Consider the following 24,547-nt stretch of genomic DNA (forward strand, 5'->3'; position numbering starts at 1 on the left):
ATCAGAGGAAAAGAGGTAGTTAGGTAACTAGACTGACAGATCTGTAGGGTAGCAGCTGAAAAGGTAGAAAAAATAAAGGACAAAAGCAAAAAGTAACTAAAAAGTAAAAGTGGTCCCAAACTTGGATGTGGATGTTATCTTCTTCAACATGAATAAACTCAGATCAACAATCTCAGATTTCATGAACGAGAAACACAGATTAACAAACTTCACGGCTCAGATCCAAAATTAAAAACTCCAAATCAAAAGATTAATCTAGCGAAACTGAAATCATGCTTACTGGGTGACAATGCAAGATGGCAGAAACTACGTAAACTAAGCTTTCACATTTAACCATTTCAGATCTAAAATCTAACAGCTATCTAGACTTGCAAACTCAGGCAGATTAACTACATAAATGAAATCATGCGATTCAACACTGGAAATTACCGTAACTACTGGATTTAAGCTACCTAGGCAGAATGAAACAAATTTAACAGAAAACGATGCTCAAAGACAACTTCATTGCATAAAAGGTGTTTGGATCTAAACGAAATTCTTCAAGAGCAAACGGAAATTGAAAGTGCAACAGGTCCAACGTAAGGAAACACGTAAAGATTAACTAAGAAAGCAATTAAAGATTGTTTGCCACTCCGGGCGATGAAACTGCTAACTCTACGAAACACGCTGGCAAGAACGAGATAATGCGGAACTCCGGCGAACTGATGAGCTTCAGGTGACCACGGCTGTCGGCGAGGAACGAGAATATGAAGTATAATGCTGAAGGATTGATCTACCGAAGAAAGATTGCTAACTAAGCGTAGGAGTTCATGAACTAATTGATGATGGTGTCTAGATCGATCCCCCATTTATCTCTCCAAGTGGCTTCCTTTTATAGGGAGGCTTGCCCTTGATTTTAGGGTAAAACCTCATTGCGAAATGACTTCTCTGCCCTTAATTGCGGTTGACCAGTCCCAGATATTCTTCTTCTCCATCTCGAACCTTTATTTGCATGCATCCTGGCCAGTATTGCACCCTCCTAGCGCCCTTTTCGCCTGAAGTATTCGAAGCTTTGCCTACTGGCTAGAACACTCAACATGCACACTTAAGCAACTGTTTTGCAGATATAATTCAATTATGCACATCATACTGACCAGTAATCAAGGCCTTGAATACGACTTATCAACGCAAAGCAGACTCTTTTTTGCGCAGAGCCAGGAGGCTGCTCGCAAGGATGTGGAGAGGGCGTTCGGGGTTCTCCAAGCGCGCTTCAACATAATCAAAGCCCCGGCTCGTACGTGGTTCATGGAGAATATGGTCGACATCATGTATACGTGCATAATCTTGCACAACATGATTGTCCAAGATGAAGGACCTGAGGCGGGAAATTGGTTCGACCCTGAAGCCCCCGGAAGCTCTACCGCAAGTAGTCCATTTCGCAGTGGAGTGCATCCGTCTATACAAGAACGGTTGTCTATTCGGGCAAGGACACGTGACTCTACCGCCCACGCCCAACTCCAAGATGATCTAATGGAGCACATTTGAGCAAAATTTGGCGGATGAAATTATTAAATTATGCATAATTTTTTTAGGATTTTATGAATTTTATGTTGTAATTTTATTTTATTTAATGAAGTGTGTTTTTATTAATTGAATTTGTTGGAAATAAAAATAAAAAATGAAATTGAAAGAATAGTAATTTAAGAGACGGTTAAGGGACGGATAAAAGATGGAGGGTTGCAGGTTCTGTCCCTTAGAGCATCTCCAATGGCGGCGAGCGGACAGGCTAGCCGATTCCCGGCGCTGGCCGGTCCGCTCGCCGAACCATTGGAACCGGCGAGAGCCATTTCGGTGAAAAAATCGGCGACCCAATGCCGATTTTCGGGCGCTTGCCGATCCGCTCGCCGGTCGGCTGGCTGCCATTGCAAGCTCTCGATCGGCGAGCGATCGGCCAGCTCAAATTTTTTTTAATTTTTTGAAACACTATATATACGCGATTTGCACGTCATTTTCATTCGCACCGCTTGTTTTAACGAGTTTTCTCACTCACTTAATTTATGTACAAGAGCAATAAAGTAAAATGGAGAACAACAACGAGTCTACTCCAGTGACGAGCAGGTCTCAAACTCCCACGGTACCCGTGGGAGGTGGATGGGGTCCGATGGCCGGGTACTACAACATGTACCCTTGGCAGCAGATGATGCCCGGGATGGCAGCCGGGGGTAGTATACCGGGATGGCAGGGGATGCAGGGCGGGCAGGGGGTAACGGGGATACAGATGATGCCGGGGTGGGCAGTCGGGATGCAGATGATGCCGGGGTGGTAGCCGGAGATGCAGGGGACGCCGGGGGGGCAATGTCTATCGCCCCAGTCTTGATTTTTTTACTGCTTCTTCGCACACATCGACCCCATCGGAGACGCAGTTCACTGGGTTTGATACTTTCTCCTTAGAGGAATTGGGGATAGATCTCGAGGATGCGGACACTCCCATTCAAACGGGGGAGTAGGGTGGGGTCGGGGCTCACCAAAGAAGAAGAAGGGCAAGGGGAAGGGCAAATGGGTGGTCGGCGAGTCATCGCAGCCGGCTGATGACGACAGCCAGGCACGGAGGAAGTGGACGAATGCGGAGAACGTCGTGCTGTCCAAGGCTTGGATGAGTGTTTGCGATGATCCCTTCCATTCGAACAATCAGAGGATCGTCAACTTGTGGGCTAAAATATCATCAGCCTACAAGGCATTTTGCCCGGAGGGGAGGCCACACAACGGGGAAAAGTGCCGGAAGGGGTGGGACCGAATCAGGGTTGCGGTCTCCCGATTTTCGGGCTTGTACACCAACGCCCTCCGCATGCAGACCAGTGGCCAAACTGACGAGGACTGCAGGAGGATAGCGAAGAAAGCCTTCCCCGTGCCCGGGTTTTATAAGGAGTTCACCTACTGGAACTGCTATGAGGTGCTGATGGACTCCGAGAAGTTTCGGGCAGGTGTCGATGCTGGCTGGCCGAAGAAGCAGCGACTGAACTATGCCGGTGATTACAGCGGCAGCAGCGGCGGTTCCCACGACCTCCCCGAGGATGTTCAGGAGTTCTTGTCCCCTCCATCGTTTACTCGCCGCACTCGCCCGGTTGGTTAAAGGCGGGCGCAACGGGTAGCGAGGGGGGTTGACCAGGGGTCCCAGGAGGTCCAGTCGGCATCCCCCCTGTTGGCAAGTCGCCAACCGAGCTCGTCTTCTTCGCGCGTCAACAAACGCGGGCTCAGATGCACAAGAACTTAGCGGAATGGAAGGCGGCAACTGACCCCGTGGAGAAGAGGTCTCTTCACTCAATGCTCGAGAGTATGCGGGTCGATTTGGATGCTGCCTCGACACAATTGGAGGGCTCAGATGTCGCAGATTTGGGGGTCCCGGATAGCGGCGGCGACGTCGGCGGCAGCCACGAGGATTGAGGCGGAGGCGTGGGCTCGTGTATGGAAGAGGGGTTTTTTTTAAATTAATGTAATTTTTTTAATTAATGTACTTTTTTTAATTTAAATATTATTATTGAATTTTCCCGTATCTGTGTCGTAAATTAAATTCCGTATTTTGTGTGATTGTTAAATATTTGTTTTTTATAATTTTGTTTATTATGGCTAGCCTATTGCTTGTCCAGTTGCTTGTCCTGATGACGTGGCAGAATGAGTTTTTAGTGCTGATGAAGTGACAGGAGGAGTTTGTGGCTAGCCTATGACTGACTGGCCTATGGCTAGCCTAAAACCATTGGAGATGCTCTTAGTTAAGAGATGAAGTAAAAAAGTACAGTGTGGTCCATAAATAGTAATTTAAGAGACGATTAAGGGATGGATAAGAGACATCGTTGTAGATGGCCTTATAAGGTATAAACAGCTGTATGCAAGATGTCTCCTTGCAGCCGGGAATCGTGCCAATGACATATTCTCTAGCATTCGAAGTTTATTCATGTGCTAGTGGATGTTTGCACAGAATATCTGGACTCGGCCAATTTTCATCTTTGATGCATCTAGCAAATGAAAACAATAATAATTATTAATGAATCGAATTTAAAAGAATCTTGAATTGGAAGTCTTTTATTTCAGATTTTTTATTCTACAGTACTACATTAAAGCACAATTCGGTGGTTTGATGGTACGCGTGAAGGTAATATGGAAAAGAACAATTTTAAAACTATTCATTAGTCAATACATTTCAATCATGAGATAATCACTTAACCCTGCAGTGCGATTATTATTTACATATGATCATTGTTACTCGGTATACATAACAGTATTATATCACTGTTCCGACTCCATTTCAATTAAATTATTACAGATGTTATTAAAAAAAATCTTACATAGCTTCAAGCTTCCAAACACTTTTAATTTCACTGAAATTCAATGAATTTTGGAGCATGAGCTAAGAATATTGTATAGGGGCTACATTGTACAACAATTGTCATCTGCGAAGGCACAAAACATCCATTATATTGCAGCCTCCAGCCATTTTGGCAGTTCAAGTGAAGCCTTCAAACCAAGCCTTGTGAAGAATATGGAATACAAAAGATGCAGCAAGAACACAAAGAAACCGCAGTTCAGCAAAAGCTGCCAAGAGATTACGTGAGTGTGAGTAGGATAATCGAGCTTAAAGTTTGTGCGCGGGGAAAGAAAGTGGTAGATCGCACGTACCAGAAACCCAAAGATGCAGTATATGAGATTCATCGAAGGAACTGCAATGATGCCTATGGATGAGAGGACGTACGTGACAAGGGCATGGACATTTATCGTAATCTACAAACCATAAAAGAGGTAGTGAGCCAGGTATGTTTCTTTTAGTGATAGGAATATACTAGTACGGACTATGTAAATAGTTTACCAATGCTAGTATATTCTCTCCGATTAAATATGAGGCGATGACAACATTAGCCAGAGCTCCTATAGCTCGAACCTGCAAACAAATAAAAGCCACATTTTTGTGCCACTATCACATATACATGTAGAGAGATGGGAAAGGAATTTAGGGGTGAAGCTATACACTTGCGCACAAGGAAATTGAGGTACGCCAATTTGCCTTTGACCTGACAAGAATAGACAGAATGTCAGTTTTGGTCTCACTAAAACCACATACATATGAGTTTTTGTGACTACGGGGAGAAGGAAGAAGATGCTAGTAACCAAAAGAGATATCAGCTCAAACCATGAGAGATCCAAATGCTTTAGACTTTTAGTCAGAAACCAGTCTTACAGAGATATAGCATGCCAGTTAGTCTATCAGATAAGCTTGCGCATACATGATGCCTACCTCCACAAGGTGCCCATGGTGAAGCCCAGAAAACCATGCAATAACTGCCCGAAAAATATAAGCTCAAGTTAGAATGTCCCTAAAACCTCATTGAGATTTGAGACGATAAAAATCTGTGGCCATAAAAAAAATCTTTTGAAAGTCTAGAGATGTGAATTTCCCCAGGTATTTATTAGTACAACATAAGATAAGTAAGTGCCTGTTATTCAGAACTTATCACTTATCCAAGCCCCGTTTAGAAACCTTAAGCATGTTCAGATGCAATCATGCAAATGAAACGAGTATCAAGGGAATTGGTAGCAATAAGCAAGGCTGAGTGCACTTCTTGTAAGACATTACGGAACTCACCAAATATGTAATTGCTTTCACCGGACCAGATAGGACAAATAATAATACAGTTGTTGCGACCTAATAAAATCATGAGACAACACGATCATTGCATAATCCACATAAAACTCTCTAGAGTGACGATATGATTAGCAAAAAACCTCAGAGCACGACATACCATGGTTTTGCGGCCAGCTGCAACACCCCATCTCATAGTGGACAGTACGATTGGCAAAGCAAAGAAACAGGCAAAATATTTCTGTAGAAATCAATGGAACATGAAAGTGTGTCATTTAGAACAGGAGGCCAGTGCATTTAGTCACAACAGCAATTTTTTATCATTCATTAACTGACTTTGTGCATCAAGATAGTACTCCTAGTATTTAAGGGAAACAACATCCTAGTACATGGTCCAGTAATGATCAAGTGATTAGTGAATTGAGAATTACCTCAATCATTGCAATGCAAAGACTAATCTGGCTTTAGCAATGTTGCCTCATGGTGTTAACTTTTTGACACAAGTATTGAATTCAATTTGCAACCAAATATCCAAAGTTAACATTTTTAACATACTGAACACAACTTTTCCCTTTCCCAGAATCAATAAATTCGCTTAAGAATCAGTTAGCAATGGCACAATCTAACAAAATCCAAATTGCATAAGGCTACGTTAAATTGTAATAATCGGCAGCCTGAATTGGAAATTAAACGAAGAATGAGAGGAAAAATGAATACCTCAATGGCGAGAGAGTTACTCAATAGAAAAGCTAAAGCGGAAACAGCGGCAAACATTGCGCACTCCACCAATCTTAAAGTCTTCTGATAGACTTCGCCGTCTACCGCTAGGTATTCCTCAAAATCTTCAATTTCTTCTTCATCTTTATCCTTTTTTATCGAAAACGAAGCCGCCGCATTGAACCTGGGATACCTGACATGCTTGGTGGATGATGAGTAGTGAAGTCTGACAACGGGAGGTGAAGGCTTAACGCACTGTTGACCGGATGTGAGGAAAAGGAAATGGGACTTCGGCGGCCGGAGGGTGAGCTGGTGGCGGCGGTGGTGGGGATGAAGGTGGAGGTTGATTTTGAGGACACTCATTTTATCTTTTCATGGAAGGATTGAATTGAAATTGAATCGTCTGTTTTAGATAGAAGATGAAGTATTGGTTTATCTGAGCTTAACCCGTTTTCTTCGTTTATTATTTTCTTTCAATAATTATACTACTACACTACTACTACTACTTAGGGCTGGCAATTTTTGACACGACACGATAACACGACACGAACCGGCACGAAAATAATGGGTTTGGGTCAGAGCTTATTGGGTTTGTGTCCTTATCGGGTCGACCCGTTAAGGACACGAAAATTTCGTGTCGTGTTCGTGTCGTGTTCGTGTCGGGTTCGTGTTATCCGTTAACAATACGTGTTCGTGTCGTGTTCGTGTCGTGTTCGTGTTATCCGTTAACAAATAATATTTTAATATTATTAATTCTTATTATTTTCATTTTTAATAGGTTTAACCGTTATTAGGTCGTGTTGTTATCGAGTCGTTATCGTGTCATCTCGTGTACGTGTTGTTATCGTGTCGTGTTGACCCGAATTGGTTCGTGTCGTTAATGGGTTCGCGTCGTGTTCGTGTCATGTTCGTGTCTGAGGGTTTCGTGTCGTGTTCGTGTTCGTGTTTGAGGTTTTCTTAACGGGTCGTGTTCGTGTTTGTTGTTATCGTGTTCGTGTCGTTATCGTGTCGACACGATAACGACCCGACACGCACGATTTGCCACCCCTACTACTACTACTACTAATTTATGTGATATATACAGAATATATATTTGAAACCAATTTATCATAATCATGATATTATTATACTATAAATCCGTAACATATGGAGTGAGTAGCTAGTATTTAAAAAGAATTTCACTTCTTAATTGGGAGAAATTGGTGTCCCCTGTTTTCAATTTCATTATCGATTTAAAGGTCAAGAGCAATCTGGTAATTTTGTGATACCCAAAGCTACTGGATTGTTTTTATAATTTGAAATAATTCACTTGAGACTGTTCCTATTCATGTAAAGATGAAGGTTTGTCGGCTGCTGAAATATGATTTAGACTCTCAATGCACAGTTGTTTTGTTTCGAATATGAGAGGCTGGACATTTGGATCCTTAAATGTTGCATTCTACTACTATAAATGACATTAAACAAAACAGTGACATACAAATACAATTTGAAAATTTAACAGCACAACCTTGATCACCGGTAACACAATCACCAGTTCCGGCAAGCGATGTCAAATGCAGTGATACGAAACTGGGATTCCATCATCTGTAAATTGCCAAAAATCTTCGTGAAGATGGAGCTAGTCGTTTCTTGAGCAGGATTCCCAGCACTCAGTAAGGGTAGCCAGAAGTGCAGCTTCTCTCCTTCCAAGAAATCATCTTCCTACGATCCCTACCTCTAAAGGATCGAGAGACGAGCTCACCATTTACTGGCTTGCACAAACCAACATCCAGAACTGTATTATACCTCCGCTTACAAGACAGGTTCCCATCATTGAAGAAGAAATCGAATAACATTGCAAGGCAAAGAACCTGGTGACCTAGGACAATATTTTCTTCATCCAAAGGTATCATTCTCATAAGGTGAATGTTGACCTGCAATATTGAAAATACTAGTATTAGGAAACTGAACCATCTTTTATACAAGTTCACAATTACTACTCGGTAAAAAGCTTGATTCTCACCTCTGCCTCCATTGCAGAAAGTTCATTGGAAAACTCGGAGCGTATGGTTTCAGATTTATTCTTCCCTTGAAATGAATTATACAGACTCAGCTCAAACTGAGGTGGCCTCAGAGGATATTCCTTACTAATCTTTATCTGAGCAAAAAAAAAAAGAATTTCGGAGTAAGTTGGCAGCAATTTAGTAATGATAAAATGTAAGCATGTAACAGGTCTGACCTTAGCTTTGAGTATCATGATCCTATCATCATTATCCAACTTCTGGACTAGCACAAGAGTATATCCTTTGACCCCATAATCAGCCCATGCATTGTCTACAACTACTGGTCCCTCCTGCCGTGATAAATCAGACAGATCCTCTAACTGGACTGGCTCATCCTCGTTTTCAGATTCCAGCATGAGATCAATGTCATCCTCTTGCCTTTTAAAACTTGGCGACTTCCCCTTGTTTTTTAGTGGAGATATGATACTTGCTGAAATCAAACTCAGCCTTCCAGAATGCTCAAATTCAGATCCTTTGGAAGGTGTTAGTTTAGCATCATCATTAACAGCAGTAGCAACTGGAAGCAAAGATGGGAGCTCTCCATCCTCTTTTAGAGTCTCCATATCCTCTTTGGAGACCCCAGTTTTATTATGTGCATCAGTATTTTTTAAATCCTGACCTTGTTCAGCATCAGCAACAGAAAAAGATCCAGAATCATTGCTTGCAGTAGTTATGAACGACCAGCCATGCAATTTGCAGCGTGGTGTGTGTGTGGCCCATGGGATACTCTCACAGGTCAAAGTTGGCCATTTAAGGTTCCCTAGTGAGTCGAGTAATTCCCTGAAAATCAGCCAACATGGTTTAAAATGAAAGCATAGTTCATGTTTAAAATGAAGCACATGAGTCTCTTGGGTATACAAAACACAAATCACCATTTCAATTCAACACTCTAATCAGAAGCGCATCAAAGAAAAGAAACCACATTTCTGGAAAACATAACTTCAAGCGAGTAAAAGAGAGTTAGGATTCACAAGAACCACTACAATTAAGTACTGTATTTCTTATAAATTCAAACTGCTCGTACAGAACAAACGAAGAAGAGCTAGTTCAACAAGATCTTCAGGATGCGTACAACATCCATTTGTTCCAGGGTAGTGACTCACGCAAGAGCCAGCTGAGCCTTTCTCCTGGCACGAATTCTTTGTACGACAGTCTGCACCCTGCTTTGCTGACGATAAACTGACAGACCCGATGAAACAGAAGGATGCTTAGTTGTTTCACGATTTGATTCTTCAGAGACTGAAAGCAGAGGTGACACCTCTGGCAAAAAATCAATGCCAGCCAAATGCTGCGCCCATTTGTACGGCCTTGAAGCTCTACTTTCATCAAATGAAAGAGAACTACCAAAAGAGAGCTTAGCCGACTGCAACATTTAAAGCCTTTTATTATGATTGGAACAGAGGATGCATGAAGTTCATTAGTGGCTTATTTAATCTGAAAAGCAAACCTGCTGAGGGAGCTCCAAGCCAGTGTCATCTGGAAATAAGTTGCACAAGATATTATTTTCAGGGGGTTCTTCAGAACCCTCAACCCCTACACATACAACATCCAATTTTATTAAAAACTCAAACTCCAAGGTGATGAGTTTAGTCGAGTTCGAGTCTGAAGCATCGTCGTCATTTATGTGGAGGATAACTTTAAGTGGATGATTCTGATATATTCCAGATTGTTCAAGATTCTCCTTGCTAGAAACCTTCTTTGGCCGCTTTCTCCTCCTTTGACCATCATCTTCCTCATCTGGAACATCATCCTCTAGCTTGGAGTTCTCTGAATTTGCTGAGGCAGCTGGAAACAATAGATCAGATCAGAGAGGAAAAACAGTACATAACAAGGATTGTTTTTGCAGTATGAATCTTAATCAAGAAAAATCCAGTGAGTGATCTGCATAGTAGATTACCAGAGTCCTTGTTAGCTAGCTGACGAGCAAACGCGTGTGCGTCCTTTATACTTCCTGTTATCTCTAGTTCAATATTCTCTTCAAAGGCTTCCTTCTGAGCGAGAAGCTGAGAGTATATAACATAAAGAGGAGGTGGAAGTAACTCTGCTAACTGAAGCTGTTTTAGCTTCTTGGTGTGCAGAACCCCTAACTGATTCTGCACAGGCAATGATGCTTTCTTGAGGGCCTTAAGGTGAGAAGGGAGACTCAACAAGAACTTTTTCCTGTTAGTAATTGTCTCTTCGAGAGCTTTCTTTTGTAGTTCCAATTTCTCACGCAGCCTGCATAGCTCTTTGCGCTGGAAACAGAAACCAGTAGCGAAAGTGATGGAGAGCTAAAGAGTATAAAAGCATTACCATTGAAGTATTGAAAATTTCCAAAATCTTAACAATAAGTCGGAATTCTAGAAATATTCATGCATAACACTTCCAATCAATAAAAATAACAACGATTATCTTGAATATCAAGGTTTAAGGGCATACGATCAACGATTGATACTTAGTCATCCAATCTAAACCCAGATATGGCATATCTGTCTGTCCACCTTTATCATGAAGGATTATCATGAATATCAAGGTTTAAGGGCATCCGATCAACAATCAATACTTAGTCATCCAATCTAAACCTAGGCTTATCTGTCTGTCCACCTTTATCACTGGTTCAGATTTCTACAATCTATTGATCATTATACTTATTAATCATAGTTGACATTCTTTGTTTCTTGCCTACCTCTTGCAAATTCAGATATAGATGAACTGTTTTCTAGCTTACTTAAAACTAGCATTCTTAGTGTAAGAAAGCCTTGAGCAACTACTGATTCCAGAAACTATCAATAATGTGATCGTATTCTTCATAGTACATCACTAACATTCAATAATGGACTCATAAAAGATCATGCAGGTCATGCAAAAGAAACTGCTTAAACATAATTATTCATTAGTGACACTTGCCTGGCTGAGCTCGTAGTTGAGCCTTTTGAGCATCAAATTATGAGCACTATCAGTTGATAATACAGGGCTTTTAATTTCTTCCGGTGCATCTCTAAAGAATTCTTCCTCAGGTACAAGTTCAATGTCAGGATACTTCGTCTTAAAATCCTTGCATGCCTTTATTGCTTTGACATAGTGATTTTTCTCGTACATTAAGTTGTGAAGCTGCAAGGTTGTCATGTCTACAGGTGCCTTAGCACGCTCAGATTCCGCTTTAATACAATCTTCTTCAATCAAGATGGACCTATTAGCCTGTTAAAGACCATTCACAGCTGATGAAGTTTATTCACAAGGTACTATTTTGAACATTGAAATGTAATATTAACGCAGACGCATAGGCATTGAGAAGTAGTAGGCACATGTGAGCTGAGGGCATTAACAAACTTGCACAACTTCCCATCGAAAAATTACTGTCTACCAAATTCACAAGATTTATCAATTTCAATCTGTTAATAATACCAATCCTAAAGCAGTGCTCGCTTAATCCAGATGGATATGAAGTGAATACCAAAGCGCCTAAATCTATTAAACCCTAAACAATTTCAAGTCTCCGGCAACGAAATTGAACCCGATGATAAAAAAAATAGTATAAGAGCATTAATTTTAGATGAATCGGAAACCGAATAGAATCCAGACCTGACGCAGAGTAACAAAATTAAGGAGAGTCTGAGTAATAAGTTCTCGGAGCTGGGATTTCGGTTGAGCTTCTTTTTTAACAGCCAACATTTTGGCGACGATCTCCTCCGTAGAACCCTTGCTCTGACGCAGCATATCATACAGCGCCTCCATGTCGACGTTTCGCTCCGGCAGTATTTCGCCGGGCTCCGCCATTGTCACTTCCATTTTCCTCTCACTTCGCCGCCTTCGCTGCACCTCAGTAATAAGGGAAAAATTAAAAAAAAACTTGCTTCTATTATTAATCTTTTTTATGGGTTTTATTTAATTTTTTATTAAGTGTTTGGATTTGGGCTTCGGATTTAGACTTTGAGCTAAGTTCTTTTTTTAACCTTACATTACACTAACAAATACTACTACTATTAAGGGCATCAGCAGTAGCGCACCACGTCATCAGTTTTATCCCCCTTCCCCCCACCAGTAATGGGGCACCCTAAGGCGCGCCCTATGGCGCGCCACATCATCATTTTATTATTTTGTTTAATTAATTTAAATGTTTTCAAATAACAAGTAACGAGTAAATAAAAAACGTCTAAATGCATTAATAAAAAAAAGTTACACCATTCAACTTACAAAAAAAAACAACAAAGTCGGTGCAATTCCCAACTTCCGACGCAGCTCATCGATTAACGCTCGGAGATATTCGGCTTCGTCGGGGTCGGTACACTTCTTGAGGGCCTTGTGCGTCTGCAATAACGTCCTCGTCATCGACGCTGTTGCCAATGACTCAAACGCGGTGGCCGTCTGGGTCGGGAGCGTTTCCGGGAACGGAGATGGGTTTGCAGCGGTCGAGGATGAGGTCGCGGCCGCCTTCCCCTTGGCCTTCGCAGCCTTGACGCCGGGAGGACACCGGTGTGCTGGAACTCCCTTCATCCACGTACGTCCGGTTGAGGTCAACTGGGTGATTGCCGTTGCCGCTGCTCGTGTAATCACCAGCTTTGGTGGTCTTCGTCCTCTTCGGCGCACCAGTGTGCAGAATTCCACCTTGGAACTTCTGTTTGTCCCTCAAGAGCGCCCAGATTGCCTCGTGTTTGAAGTCGCCGTACATCGACCGGTACGACAACAGCGCTTTAGCGCGCACGTCGCTCAAGCTCTCGCCGCTCCCCTGTGCCCGCGTGGACTTCTCGAACTCCGCCGCGTACAAGTTCACTTGCTTCTTCACTTGATCCCAGTGCTTGCGGAGTTGCTCACGTTTGTGCTTGTACGCGGTCGGCGGCTTGGCCTCATTGTAGAGGCCGGCGATGCGCTCCTAGTACGCGCCCTGCCTCTGGTTGTTCGCGAAAATCGGGTCTTCCGATATATCTACCCAACACCGGGCCAAAATGAGGGTTTCATCGTCGGTGTAGTTCGTACGGCCGGGGGCGTACTCATCGCAATTTCCGGGAGGCGGCAACTTCTGCGCCCGCTGCCGGTTCTGCTTCTTTTTGGCTGGGGCGGAAGCGGTTGCGGCGGGTTCGGGATCGGGATCGGAAGACGGCTCCATGTCAGACAGCCCGTACGATTCCGTACTGAAATCGGGATCGTACTGGGTGTCGGCGTCGAACGAACGATATTCGCTGGGTTCTGTATCAGGCTAACGCGCCTCTCCGCTAAACATAGGACTATTGGGACTTGAATCCATTTCGTAGTAATAATAAGTTTCGAAACTGAAATCGTGAAATGAAATTACAAATGAACTCTATTTATAAAAAAACGAAACTGCGTGTCATCGTCCGCGTCGATCGTCCGCGTAGCCCACAGTGGGCCGGACGATGGTGCGGACGATGGCCTATCGTCCGCTGCCATCGTCCGCGTAGGCCGCAATGGGGCGGACGATCGACATCGTCCGCCCTATACTCCGCCCCCTTAGTATAGGGCGCGACGATCGTCCGCGGCCTATGTCACGCACCCGCAATGGGGCGGACGATGGCGGGCACGGACGATGCGCGCCATCGGGCGTGCCATCGTCCGCCCCATTGCGGATGGCCTAATTCTCTTCTTCCCACTTCATTCATCACATCACATCACATTTTATTATTCTGATTTCTTTCAAACTTTTCTCTTGTATTTCAATCATGTTCTCTTTCAATTTCATCTCGTCTATGTTGATCAATTTGGCGATGGCAGTAATTTATCTAACAAAGATAATTCAAATGACGAATACAACAAAAATTTGTCTAGATGGATCATAACGAAGGGTTGTTTCAATGCGGTGTATGGCTGCAATGAACCCCAGTCATGGTCGGCTCGGATGTGCTGATGTGCACTAGGAGGAATGAGAATTGGCGACGGGGACAAGTGTATTTAATTTCATATATGAAACCCATAAATAGTGTAACTGAATTGTTTCATAGTACCTACAAGTTTATAAATTTATATAAATATAGTAAAGTGTACCTTAATTTGTACCTAAAGTGGACATCGATTTCCTTCATTATTAGAGATTTTTTCTTTCCTCTTAATTACAAGGTATTGTAAACCATCCTTTTAGTCATTATTCTTAATGGTTCAAAATTATATTCCATCAACTTGTTACCATACCTTAAATATATCCCTGTAATTAAAACCATTTTTTGTACTGCTAATCATCGAAAAAATTTAATTAGTTATTCAATGACAGATACTATATACCAAATTTGATATTGATCATTATTATTCTAGCTTGACATGTAAAATACATAACACATGCAAGTTTTGTACGGCTGTTATGGTGGAACAGTTAATCAAAGTGTTGGTAACATGTTCCACTAGTTGGAATCATCAAACAGAGCTTTAAGCGATGAATGTTTTGTAATAATTGCAACTAGCTATGGACATTCAAATTGTTGCCCTACTGTCAAATTTGGGCATAAACCAACATTATCATCAAACATAATCATTGTTACAACGAGTAAACTAGACTTAATTGTTTATTTTACATTTGGAAAATAAACCAATTATTTATGTGAGATCGAGCGTGCCTGCGGCGTGTGTGACCGACAATCATGTCCTAATTTCTATTGTGCACGCGCTCATGCCCACTAAATTTATCAAAATACTCATTAATGTTTTTATTTGTATTTTTTGTAAAGTTGCTTTTTATATACTCCCTCGTTTGTGATTTGAAAATTTAAAATTCGAGAATTCAAGAAAGCCTAGATGTTGATTGGGAAAGGACTTAGGCAGAAAAGAAAAAGGATCCCAGGACCCAAATATTAAAAGACTCGACTTGTAGAAGAAAAAGAAAACTCAACATTTCTTATAAAACATAAAAACTATATTTGAATAATTAATGTGCACAAAGCTTCACTAATCATATTGTTTATTATGGTCACATTCTTGTTTGTGGACTGTTATGGTGATTTTAATTTTATGTTGGTAATGTAATCAATAATCGGAAAAAGAAAAGTAAAGTATCGATCAAATTTACTTGTTGGAGAATATGGCACTAAATTAGGAAAGAGAGACTATTAGGAAAGGTAAAGCGTTACATAATTATTGTAACGGCTATATTTATATTTAATCCAATAGTGTATTACTATTTGTAAACCGTAAAGGGCAATTGATGTTTTGAAAAAGAAAAAAATGGAAAGCGATAATACTAAGAGAATTTTCCTCTATCACATCGATATGTCGCACCATATTGTAAAACATTGTGTACACGTTAAAAAAATTAGGCACGGCAATGCTACTTTGGAATATCAACCTATATATTGCATTAAGCAAATATACATATGTTAGTTAAGTGATATGGAGTAGTATTTTATATAGTACTATTATATGCGAAAATAATATCGCATGCATACTCTTTGACCCTACATATATAGCACACTTATTTCGATCTATGCATACATACCATCAATTTATCCACACTAATTAAAATAAAAAGTTTGTGCTCTTGTATAAAATCATTCATGCTACTTTTAGCTGAAATGAATAATATCACCGACTAGTAGAAACATAAAACATGCAAAATATATATGAACAATATTATCCACATAAGAGATTAATTTAGATCACTTTGTCCTAATACAACTTGTACCAAACATGACACTTGCTATTATTCAATAAGAAATGTATAGGATGCACACCTTATATTGAAAAAAAGTGCGGATGACAAGATCTGGAGTCAACCAACCTCATCCTCGACCATGAGAATCGAAAAAGTTATCATAAATTCAGTCTCTTGAGTTTATCCATGTCGAACAGCTTTGAACCTTTTTGGGATTAAGGTTCACTTCAATTCGATGAGCTAGTATATCTATTGCTAGCGACTATTGTATAATCTTTGGTTATATCCAAACCGATAACTTAAAAAAAACCTGCGAAATTATTTATACGGAGTTGAGAGACAAGAGGGGATTGATTGATGCGTCCCCCACTGGCCACTACACCAAATCAGAGCCAATTTATAGGACAACCTCGATTCATTTTTCAACTCAACTCAGAGAGAGAGAGAGAGAGAGAGTGTGTCCCTCAATTTTCAATCATACCGGCGTTGAGAGAGAGAAAGGGACAGTTCTGTTCTGTGCATTCCCCATCACTCTTGCATCTTTGCAATAATCAACACTGTTTTCTCGGAAAGAAAAACGTAAAGCTCACGCCAAACAGCCCCCTCTCCCCTATCCCTTAATAAAACTCTTCCCGCCTGCTCGCTATATCATTCTATCTATCCCTTCTTTCGCGATCATAATCCTACCCTATCCTATCCCACCCCAAACATGAGAGAGAGAGGCAAAGCTGCGGTTGAGGCTTTCACCGCCGACGATCCCGAATTCAACTACTCCGCCGCGTCGGAGCTGCCGTGCAGGAAGCATCCGAGTTCTTCATCGGTGGGGATATGCGCTCACTGCCTCAAAGACAGGCTGGTGAAGCTGGTCTGCTCGGAATGCGGCGAGCAGCGCCTCTCGTCCTGCTCCTGCTCCGACGTCTCCTCCTCGCACCGCAACTCCTGCAGCACCATGGAGGTCGGGCGAGTTTCGTTTCTAATCGAGAACGACAAGACCGATCAGCCTCCCAAGCCTGCGAGGGAGGAGAGATCGGAGCAGGTCATATTCCTGCGGCGGAGCGCCAGCAGCTGCGTCGAAGTGAAGAAGACCAACGGATTTTGGCGGATCAAGCGCCTGTTCCGAAAGAGGAGGAAGGGGCGCGGGAGAAGCGGCGAATTTTCTGACGAGATTTGGGCGTCCGACGCCATGGGGGTTTCTCGGTCGAGATCGCTCTGCAGTTTCAGAGGCGGCGGAGGCGCCGATGAGATGATGAGCGATTGCGCGCTGTCGAGCGCTAAAATCTCCGACGTCACGAGCGGGATCTTCCTCGATCTCGACAAGCAATTCGGATTCTTCAACGATTCGGAGGCGCCGCCGCGGCGGAGCGGCTTCAGGGGTGTGGAACAGTTTGATCGGACGTTTAGCTTGCCGAACAGGAGCGTTTTTCCGGCGAAGGAGAGCGATTTCAGCGCCATGGACGAGTCGGCGTTTATAGATTTGAAGGTGGATTTGTCAGCGCCGGAGATGACGGAGGGCTGCGGCAGGGGCGGTTTTGCAAATACTAAAAGTTGTGGGGGGGTTAGCGGGATTACGATGAGTGATAGGGGGCTGAAGCGAGGGGGTGTGTCCCACAAAGTTTGGAAATGGATATTCAAGTATCCTCCTGCAAATAAGAAGGAAAGAAAATGATGATGATGATGATATGCTCATGTGTTATGCAGTTATATTTGAAGATTTGTTAGTGGAAACAAAGTTCATCTTCAGTTGCTCAGTAAATACCAGATACAGTAATTTCTAATTTTCATGCATGGTTTGTTTAACTTACCGGCAAATTGAGATATGAAGTTAAGAGATGAGACAGTTTGATTATGTTAATTAGTTGAAAGACAGCGAGAAACAATTCCATTTGAGTTGTTCCAGTACTGATTGTTGTTGTCTCAATACTCTTGCTATGATTAGCATATATATGTATGTATGATTATTATAACTCATCTTCGAGGTTAGTTTGTGAATCATCTTTTTATTTTATTAGCTATATATACAATTTATTGAATTAGAAAAAATGTCATCTTCAGGAATTGAATCCAAATAAAGTTCATTCTCTGAATTTAAGAAATTATATACTCCAAATCAAATTCAACAATTTTAAAAAGACTAAAGTCCCAAAATGATCCTTAACATATTGCGTTTTTTTTTTATTTTGGTCCAAAACATTATCTTTTGAATTATTCGGTCTCTCACATTTGAAATCGGATCACATTTGGTCCATTTTAGACGGTTCCGTCAAATTTTTGACGGTTTTAATTACCAGGTCACAAATCCGTCACTAACTAGGAGAAACTGATCCGTCACTAATCTGTCACTAATAGGCGCGAGAACAAGGTGCGGCCGTTGTGGTTGAGGGAATTCCACAGTAGGGTTTCGTGGCTAACCAACGGCGAACCACACCCGTCAAAACAGGACCGCTCATCGCCAATATCTTATTGAATTTGAGTGCCTTTTCACCCATATTCAAGTACTCTTCTTCGTCTTTTCTCTTTATCACATTTACTATTTCTCTCATTTCCTCTTCCAATTTCCCATTCCAACCGTTGTAGCCTTTGCTCGTTTTAGGCTGCTTTCTTCCGTTGTGAGGCCACCACACCGCGGGCTCCACGGTGGCCGGGAATTTATCGAGCATGGCGCCGAGGAGAGGCAGCGGAAAGGCCCTGTCGAGCGCCAACACTTTGTCCATGAATTCCTTCACAAGAATTAGATTTGGATTTCCAATTGAGAGAATGGTTTGGATTTGATTGTGAAGCTGTTTGAACAGTCTCGTTGCGTTGCACTGCTCTTCGGCTAGCTGAGACGGTTGGATTTTGTTGACGATGGAAAGCATCCTGGTCACTGCCACGTACATCGCTGTCGATGACAACGCCACTGCGATGGCGTCTCCCTCGCTCATGGAGGTGATGCCGGCCATGGTGGCGGCGACGAGAGTGAGAGCGTTGATCGAATTGCGAAGGAGAGAGTTCCATTTGTTTCTCTGATCTCCAATGTTTTTGTGCATTTCAATTCTATCTGCAACCGCTTCCATAATGGCGTAGAGCTTCGCAACGACCGACGGATTTGTGACAGATCAGCTTCTCCCAGTTAGTGACGGATTTGTGACCCGGTAATTAAAACCGTCAAAAATTTGACGGAACCGTCCTAAATGGACCAAATGTGATCCGATTTCAAATGTGAGGGACCGAATAATTCAAAAGATAATGTTTTGGACCAAAATCAAAAGAACGCAATATGTTAAAGACTATTTTGGGACTTTATTCTTTTAAAAATAAAAAAAAGACGGCTGACAGTAAGAAACTGACTCATTTGATCCTTTAATTTCCATGGCTATATTCATGTGAGTATTTTGTTGTTTCAATTACAATCCTGAAACTTTTCGTAATTTCGATTGCTCGCATTAAATTAATATGCACAAAATCGAAGTTGATGTGACATAAAAGAAAATGATGTACGAGTATCTACACATATATAAAATACGAGTTTTGGCCTTATTTTATATATTTGTGAATTTTGAGCAAAATTTTGAATATTTATAAATTTTGGCTTCTTATTGTAATTTTGTATTTAATTTGTGTATCATTGAACGTTGAATTTAGTCATGATATTGTAACTGCCAATAACTCATAATTATATTAATCATAATTCAATTTAAAAGTTTGACGGTAGAAATTTATACAAATTAAATTTCTACGGAATTTATACATTAAAACGTATAAATTGATTAACCCAATTGTATATATACGAGATAATTCCACAATTATTTCATACTAATAAACTTTTGATATACACACACTTATTATTTCATACTAATAAACTTTTGATATACACACACTTTTCTAGAATGCGACATGTGTATATGCATACACTAATAATATAAAGCAGTATTTATACAGTATTATTTGTGTCTGACAGTACTATAATAATATATTGATAAATTTTATACATATGTCTTCAGTTACCTAGCTAGGAGAGACATAATATCATTAAATTGGGAAATTGGTGCATTACTCGTTCATTTGAAGTAACGGAAATTGTTGCCCATTCCATTTTCTAAAAGTTATTATACATACAATTGTTTATATTATTGCATTCTTAACTATATTTAACATTTAACACCTAAAACTCCTAATTTTGTTTCCATTTTCACTACCAAAATTGTTGTTTTAAAATTTATTTTGAACAATTTGTAGGGATTAATATTGTGAAAGTTGAAAAGTTTTTAAATTTCTTTATATTAAATGCAGGAAATTGATAGGTTTTAGAATAGCCCCCCAATTTATTTGTTTGGACGATAAATACATGACAATTGATAGTTTATAATTCACTCGACCTGCTATTTTCTACATAAATTTTACTTGATTATAGGTATTTTTCTGAATCTTCTACACATTGTTTTTACTTTTAATATATATTTATACATTATTATTATGGCATAAGTTCATGTTTCCATCAAATAATTTTCTAAATTAGCGTCAAATTTAAATATGTGTGTTTATATTGTTATTATTTTTTGCTTAAAGTTCTTATATAGATGGAGGCAATCTGACGCGATGGAGAAAATGCCACCAGCACGGGGCGACGAAAGTGCTGGAGATTGTGACCGAAAAAGGTGAGGCTATTGGAGATAGAGACAAGAGTTTATGTTTAGGAGAGAGTAGATGACAATTGATAGTTTATAATTCACTCACTATTTTGCTTGATTTTATGTATTCTTCTGAATCTTCTACATATTGTTTTTGCTTTTAATATATATTTATACATTGTTTTATGGCATAAGTTCACGTTCCCATCAAATAATTTTCTTAATTAGCATCAAACTTAAATATATGTGTTTATAACATATTGTTAATATGTATATTATTACTTTTGGCTTAAAGTTCTTATATAGATGGAGACAATCTGACATGATGAAAAAGATGACACCGGCGCGGGGGCGATGAAAGTGCTGGAGATTATGATTGGAAAATGTGAGACTATTAGAGATAGAGACAAGCGGATAAAAAAGGTTGGGAGTAGAAGTAAGATGGAAGCGTATTAGAATCGAAGAGAAGATGGAGGCGGGTTAATTCTTAATTAGAACTCCATTGAACTTTTTTATTAATTCTCATTAGTTGGTCATTTGTTTTATTGAGAAATTTTTGCTGAATTTACTAAGCAATATATTTCTACAAATTTATTGATTTTGAATGTTATTTGATTTTATATATTTGTTTAATAAATCTTTATTATATATTTTAAGCTTTTAGATTTCATATGGTGATATTTTTTTTATCATTTTATAAAATTATTTCACGGTGTAAAAAAAAGTTGGGAAAAATATAATGGATCGTGCAACACACGAGTGTGATACTAGTTAGTAATAAACGACGTCATTTCGATAAAAACCATTTAATTTGACATTCCAATAAAAATAAATTTCAAATCATCCCAACTAGATGCAATTGTTGCCAAATTCGGTAAAAAGAAGAAGTTCAATGCTAGCAAAATCGTCTCTTTCCAACATCAAATTGGCAACTACTCAGAGATCTTCATCCCTCCTGCCGCAACTGGAATCGCAACAGTCTACCACCTCGCCCCCTATACGAACCATTGCCCCCCCGAGGTCGATAGTGCACCTGAGAGGCAACGCTTTTGGTGCATGTACCGTCACAGAGTAAAGTAGGTGGTTCGGACCATATGATCTTCAACTCGGTGCTAGTGGTCCTTGGAAAAGTTGTAGCAAAGCAATTAGGTTGTTCGACATGGAGGATTTGGAGCAAGCCTTTTTTGCAAATTGCGATTGTTGACGACAACGAATATAGTGATAAAAATGAGCTTATTATAGCAAATTAGAGAAGATAGAAATGTTGTGTATTTGCGTTTGAGACGATTTTGAAAAATGTTTATATTTTATGATCAACGACGTTATAGATTAATCAAAATTATGTTGTTTTTATCCAAACGACGTTATATTGTCACATATCGTGTGATCGGGGAAAATTGATTTCATGGGAGATGGCTAAATAAAAAATTCACAATGTCATTTTAATATTCAAAATTATACAGTATATGACAAACTAAATTTGACTAAATTAAAGTTCTTAATTTTTTAAGAGTAAAGGTAAAAAATGGTCCTAAACATATGGCCAAAATACAAATTTGGTCCAAAACATTCACTTTTTGAAAAACAGGTCCATAACAAATGAAACCGTCGTCGATTCGGTCCTTTTTTTTATGATTCCGTTAAAAACTAATGGTCAACGACCGATTAATGATATTTTGACCTAATTAAAAAAAAATAAAAAAAGGAATTGCAAAATAGACTCTCTTTTTCTAATCTTCTCTCGCATCTCTCTCCTCTCCCTCATTTCTCCAAATCGGTACTCTATTTTCCTGAGCTCCGGCAGCACGGTGGTGGAGTGAGATCTGGGCGGCGGTTCCTTCTCGGAGTACCCGCAGCTGCTGCCGGCGTTCTCGGAGTACTCGATCGATCTGGTGGAGTGCGGGGTGTTAGGTTTGGTATACTGAAAAGCATGTTTCGAGCACGAATAGAATCTTGCTTGTATACGTAAAACTCTACAATTCATTTTTAACCCGATTCAGTATTATTCGAGCAGTCTGCACGAATAGAATCAATATATTATTACATTGTGTTTGCTTGTGCATTTATAAGATGTTTTATAAACATTCAAATGTATAAGAAGCAAATAAAGTCTAAGTCTTTGGCTTAGTAGATTGGTTGTGAGTGTCGTCCACTTTAAGGTAACACATTCGGTTCTATGCAATGCTTTGCAAAAGAGAAAGAAGAATTTCACAACCCAGATAGACTTAGACTACCTATCGTGAAAGGTTGCAATGTCAGTCTGATTATTTCTAAGTCTTTCTGAAATAAGATGACGTTGGTGTGGTATAACACTGAATGGATCTAACAGCAAGACGTGTCTTTATGCTATCTACTGAAAGACTAGGTCTTGATAAATAACTAATCCCTCTGTCCCAAGGAAGATGACCCCTTCCTTGGGTTGCACTTGATTTTATGCAACTTTATTTCGTCACCCTCTCTAATTAGAAGATGACGATTTTTCTTCAGCTCTCCTCCGTGAGATTTTTCTGTCTTCTTTTATTCGAGTACTAGTATTTTGATAAGATCAGGCCACCCTGATATCGAGATACAGTTCAGGAACAAGCCAGAAAATCGTGATCTAGTATTGAAGATCATCGTGGAGAAGGCGCGAGCAATTGACGATTTTTTGGAGAATCAAATTGGTAACTCTAACCGTAGTATTTATGTTTAGGATTTACTTTCTTTAAGTATGAATTATTTGCGTTCTAGCATGCAATTATTTGTTTAACATGTGAATTGATTAATCGCATAATCGGTCAAATAGATCCTTATCTGATTTATTTGTTTTGTACAAGTCTTCCGCTGTGGGTGGCTCTGAAGTCAGAATTTCTAGAATTTGCGTTCTAGCATGCAATTATTTCCCCGCACCAAACCCCATCTCGGGGAAAGATGTGGGTGGCTCTGAAGTCAGAATTTCTAGAGACGGCGAGCCTGTGGGAGTGGCGCCTGGGGGTGGGATGAAGCGGGGCGGTGCTGGAAACAGGCGGACGTGAACGGGGTGGTGCTGGAAGCAGACGGACGTGAACGGGGTGGTGCTGGAAGCAGGCGGACGTGAACTGCACGGGGGCAGCGAGAAGGTGTTGGCAGTGGTGGATATAGGAATTTTACGGTGGGGTTCCAAACAACATAAACTAAGAAAAATGAGTAATAAAAAGAAATTAAACAAGGAAAACTGGAAAAAAATTTTACACTGATTCGAATTCAGGCCATAACAGGAACTCAAGATTTATAGCCCAACTACAAACCACTTGAACTATTATTACAATTGAGATTTTCGCATGTACTAATATATATACATAATATGAAATTTAGTGGGGGTTCCAGTGGCCCCCCACCCTAACATGTAGGTCCGCCTCTGGGTGTTGGTGTGTTTGAGTTTTGGAGAGATTTGTAGGTATGTGATGTGTGATAGCGGTGAGAATGTGTGGACGGAGCTTTGAGAGCAGTAGGTGACGCGATGGGGTGTCCAACGTTGTCCCAGCGTCTGAAATTGAACGAAGAGAGCAGAGGAAGGATGCATTGGCCCCGTGACGAGCCGACAGAAATTTGGGGACAGAGATGGTTTCATCGCAGAGAGAGGGACTCGACGGTGACTCTATCCGCGACAGAGCTGTTCGCTCTCGGCGGCGAACACCGAACATCAGGGGCCGACGATGGTGGAAGCACCCGTCTGGGGGAGCCGCTCGACGGTGAGCTGCGAAGGCGGATAGTGGAGAGGACTGAGTGCTTGATAGGGCGAAGTGGTGAGCCCATCGTCGTGAATTCGACGGGCTGGAAACAGGTGGCGTTGCCGAGGATAGAAATTGGAGATAGAGAGATGCTGGCAACGTGCTATCAAAGGAAAGGGAGTAGATGAAAAAGAATTACAAAAGAAATAAAGAAAAATTTAATTAGCTAAATATTTAGAAAATAATTAAGTGTTCAATAATCCCAGATTAAGTCTAAAAATCACTAATTGACGTTGACCGTAAGAAATTGACGG

At 40.7% G+C, this 24,547-nt stretch overlaps 4 protein-coding genes across 4 annotated transcripts; 1 reads left to right on the top strand and 3 right to left on the bottom strand.

Annotated features, from left to right (window-relative positions):
- Positions 1-4,160: 4,160 nt before the first annotated feature.
- Positions 4,161-6,771, bottom strand: LOC121797305. Its single transcript, XM_042196057.1, has 8 exons — positions 6,326-6,771; positions 5,769-5,849; positions 5,612-5,671; positions 5,264-5,307; positions 4,997-5,039; positions 4,838-4,909; positions 4,651-4,752; positions 4,161-4,566 (listed from the first exon to the last, which is right to left on the bottom strand). Exons 1-8 carry the CDS (start codon positions 6,686-6,688, stop codon positions 4,447-4,449), a joined length of 885 nt encoding a protein of 294 aa, XP_042051991.1. The 5' UTR covers positions 6,689-6,771; the 3' UTR covers positions 4,161-4,446.
- Positions 6,772-7,740: 969 nt separating this feature from the next.
- Positions 7,741-12,194, bottom strand: LOC121794939 (THO complex subunit 5B-like). The gene is made up of 8 exons (XM_042193351.1): positions 11,929-12,194; positions 11,254-11,544; positions 10,265-10,601; positions 9,815-10,152; positions 9,471-9,730; positions 8,544-9,147; positions 8,328-8,462; positions 7,741-8,238 (listed from the first exon to the last, which is right to left on the bottom strand). Exons 1-8 carry the CDS (start codon positions 12,133-12,135, stop codon positions 7,975-7,977), a joined length of 2,436 nt encoding a protein of 811 aa, XP_042049285.1. The 5' UTR covers positions 12,136-12,194; the 3' UTR covers positions 7,741-7,974.
- A 4,452-nt stretch (positions 12,195-16,646) lies between these two features.
- On the top strand, positions 16,647-17,603 carry LOC121796556. The gene has a single exon (XM_042195380.1). The coding sequence runs from the start codon at positions 16,647-16,649 to the stop codon at positions 17,601-17,603; it is 957 nt and encodes a 318-aa protein (XP_042051314.1).
- Positions 17,604-18,276: 673 nt separating this feature from the next.
- Positions 18,277-19,023, bottom strand: LOC121796558 (probable F-box protein At4g22030; the record flags this gene model as incomplete). The annotated part of the gene is made up of 1 exon (XM_042195381.1): positions 18,277-19,023. A coding segment is annotated over one exon (747 nt), but the record flags the coding sequence as incomplete, so codon positions are not given.
- Between the last annotated feature and the right edge of the window lie 5,524 nt (positions 19,024-24,547).

The sequence above is a fragment of the Salvia splendens genome, chromosome 3 (assembly GCF_004379255.2).
Source record: "Salvia splendens isolate huo1 chromosome 3, SspV2, whole genome shotgun sequence".
NCBI classification, from domain to species: domain Eukaryota; kingdom Viridiplantae; phylum Streptophyta; class Magnoliopsida; order Lamiales; family Lamiaceae; genus Salvia; species Salvia splendens.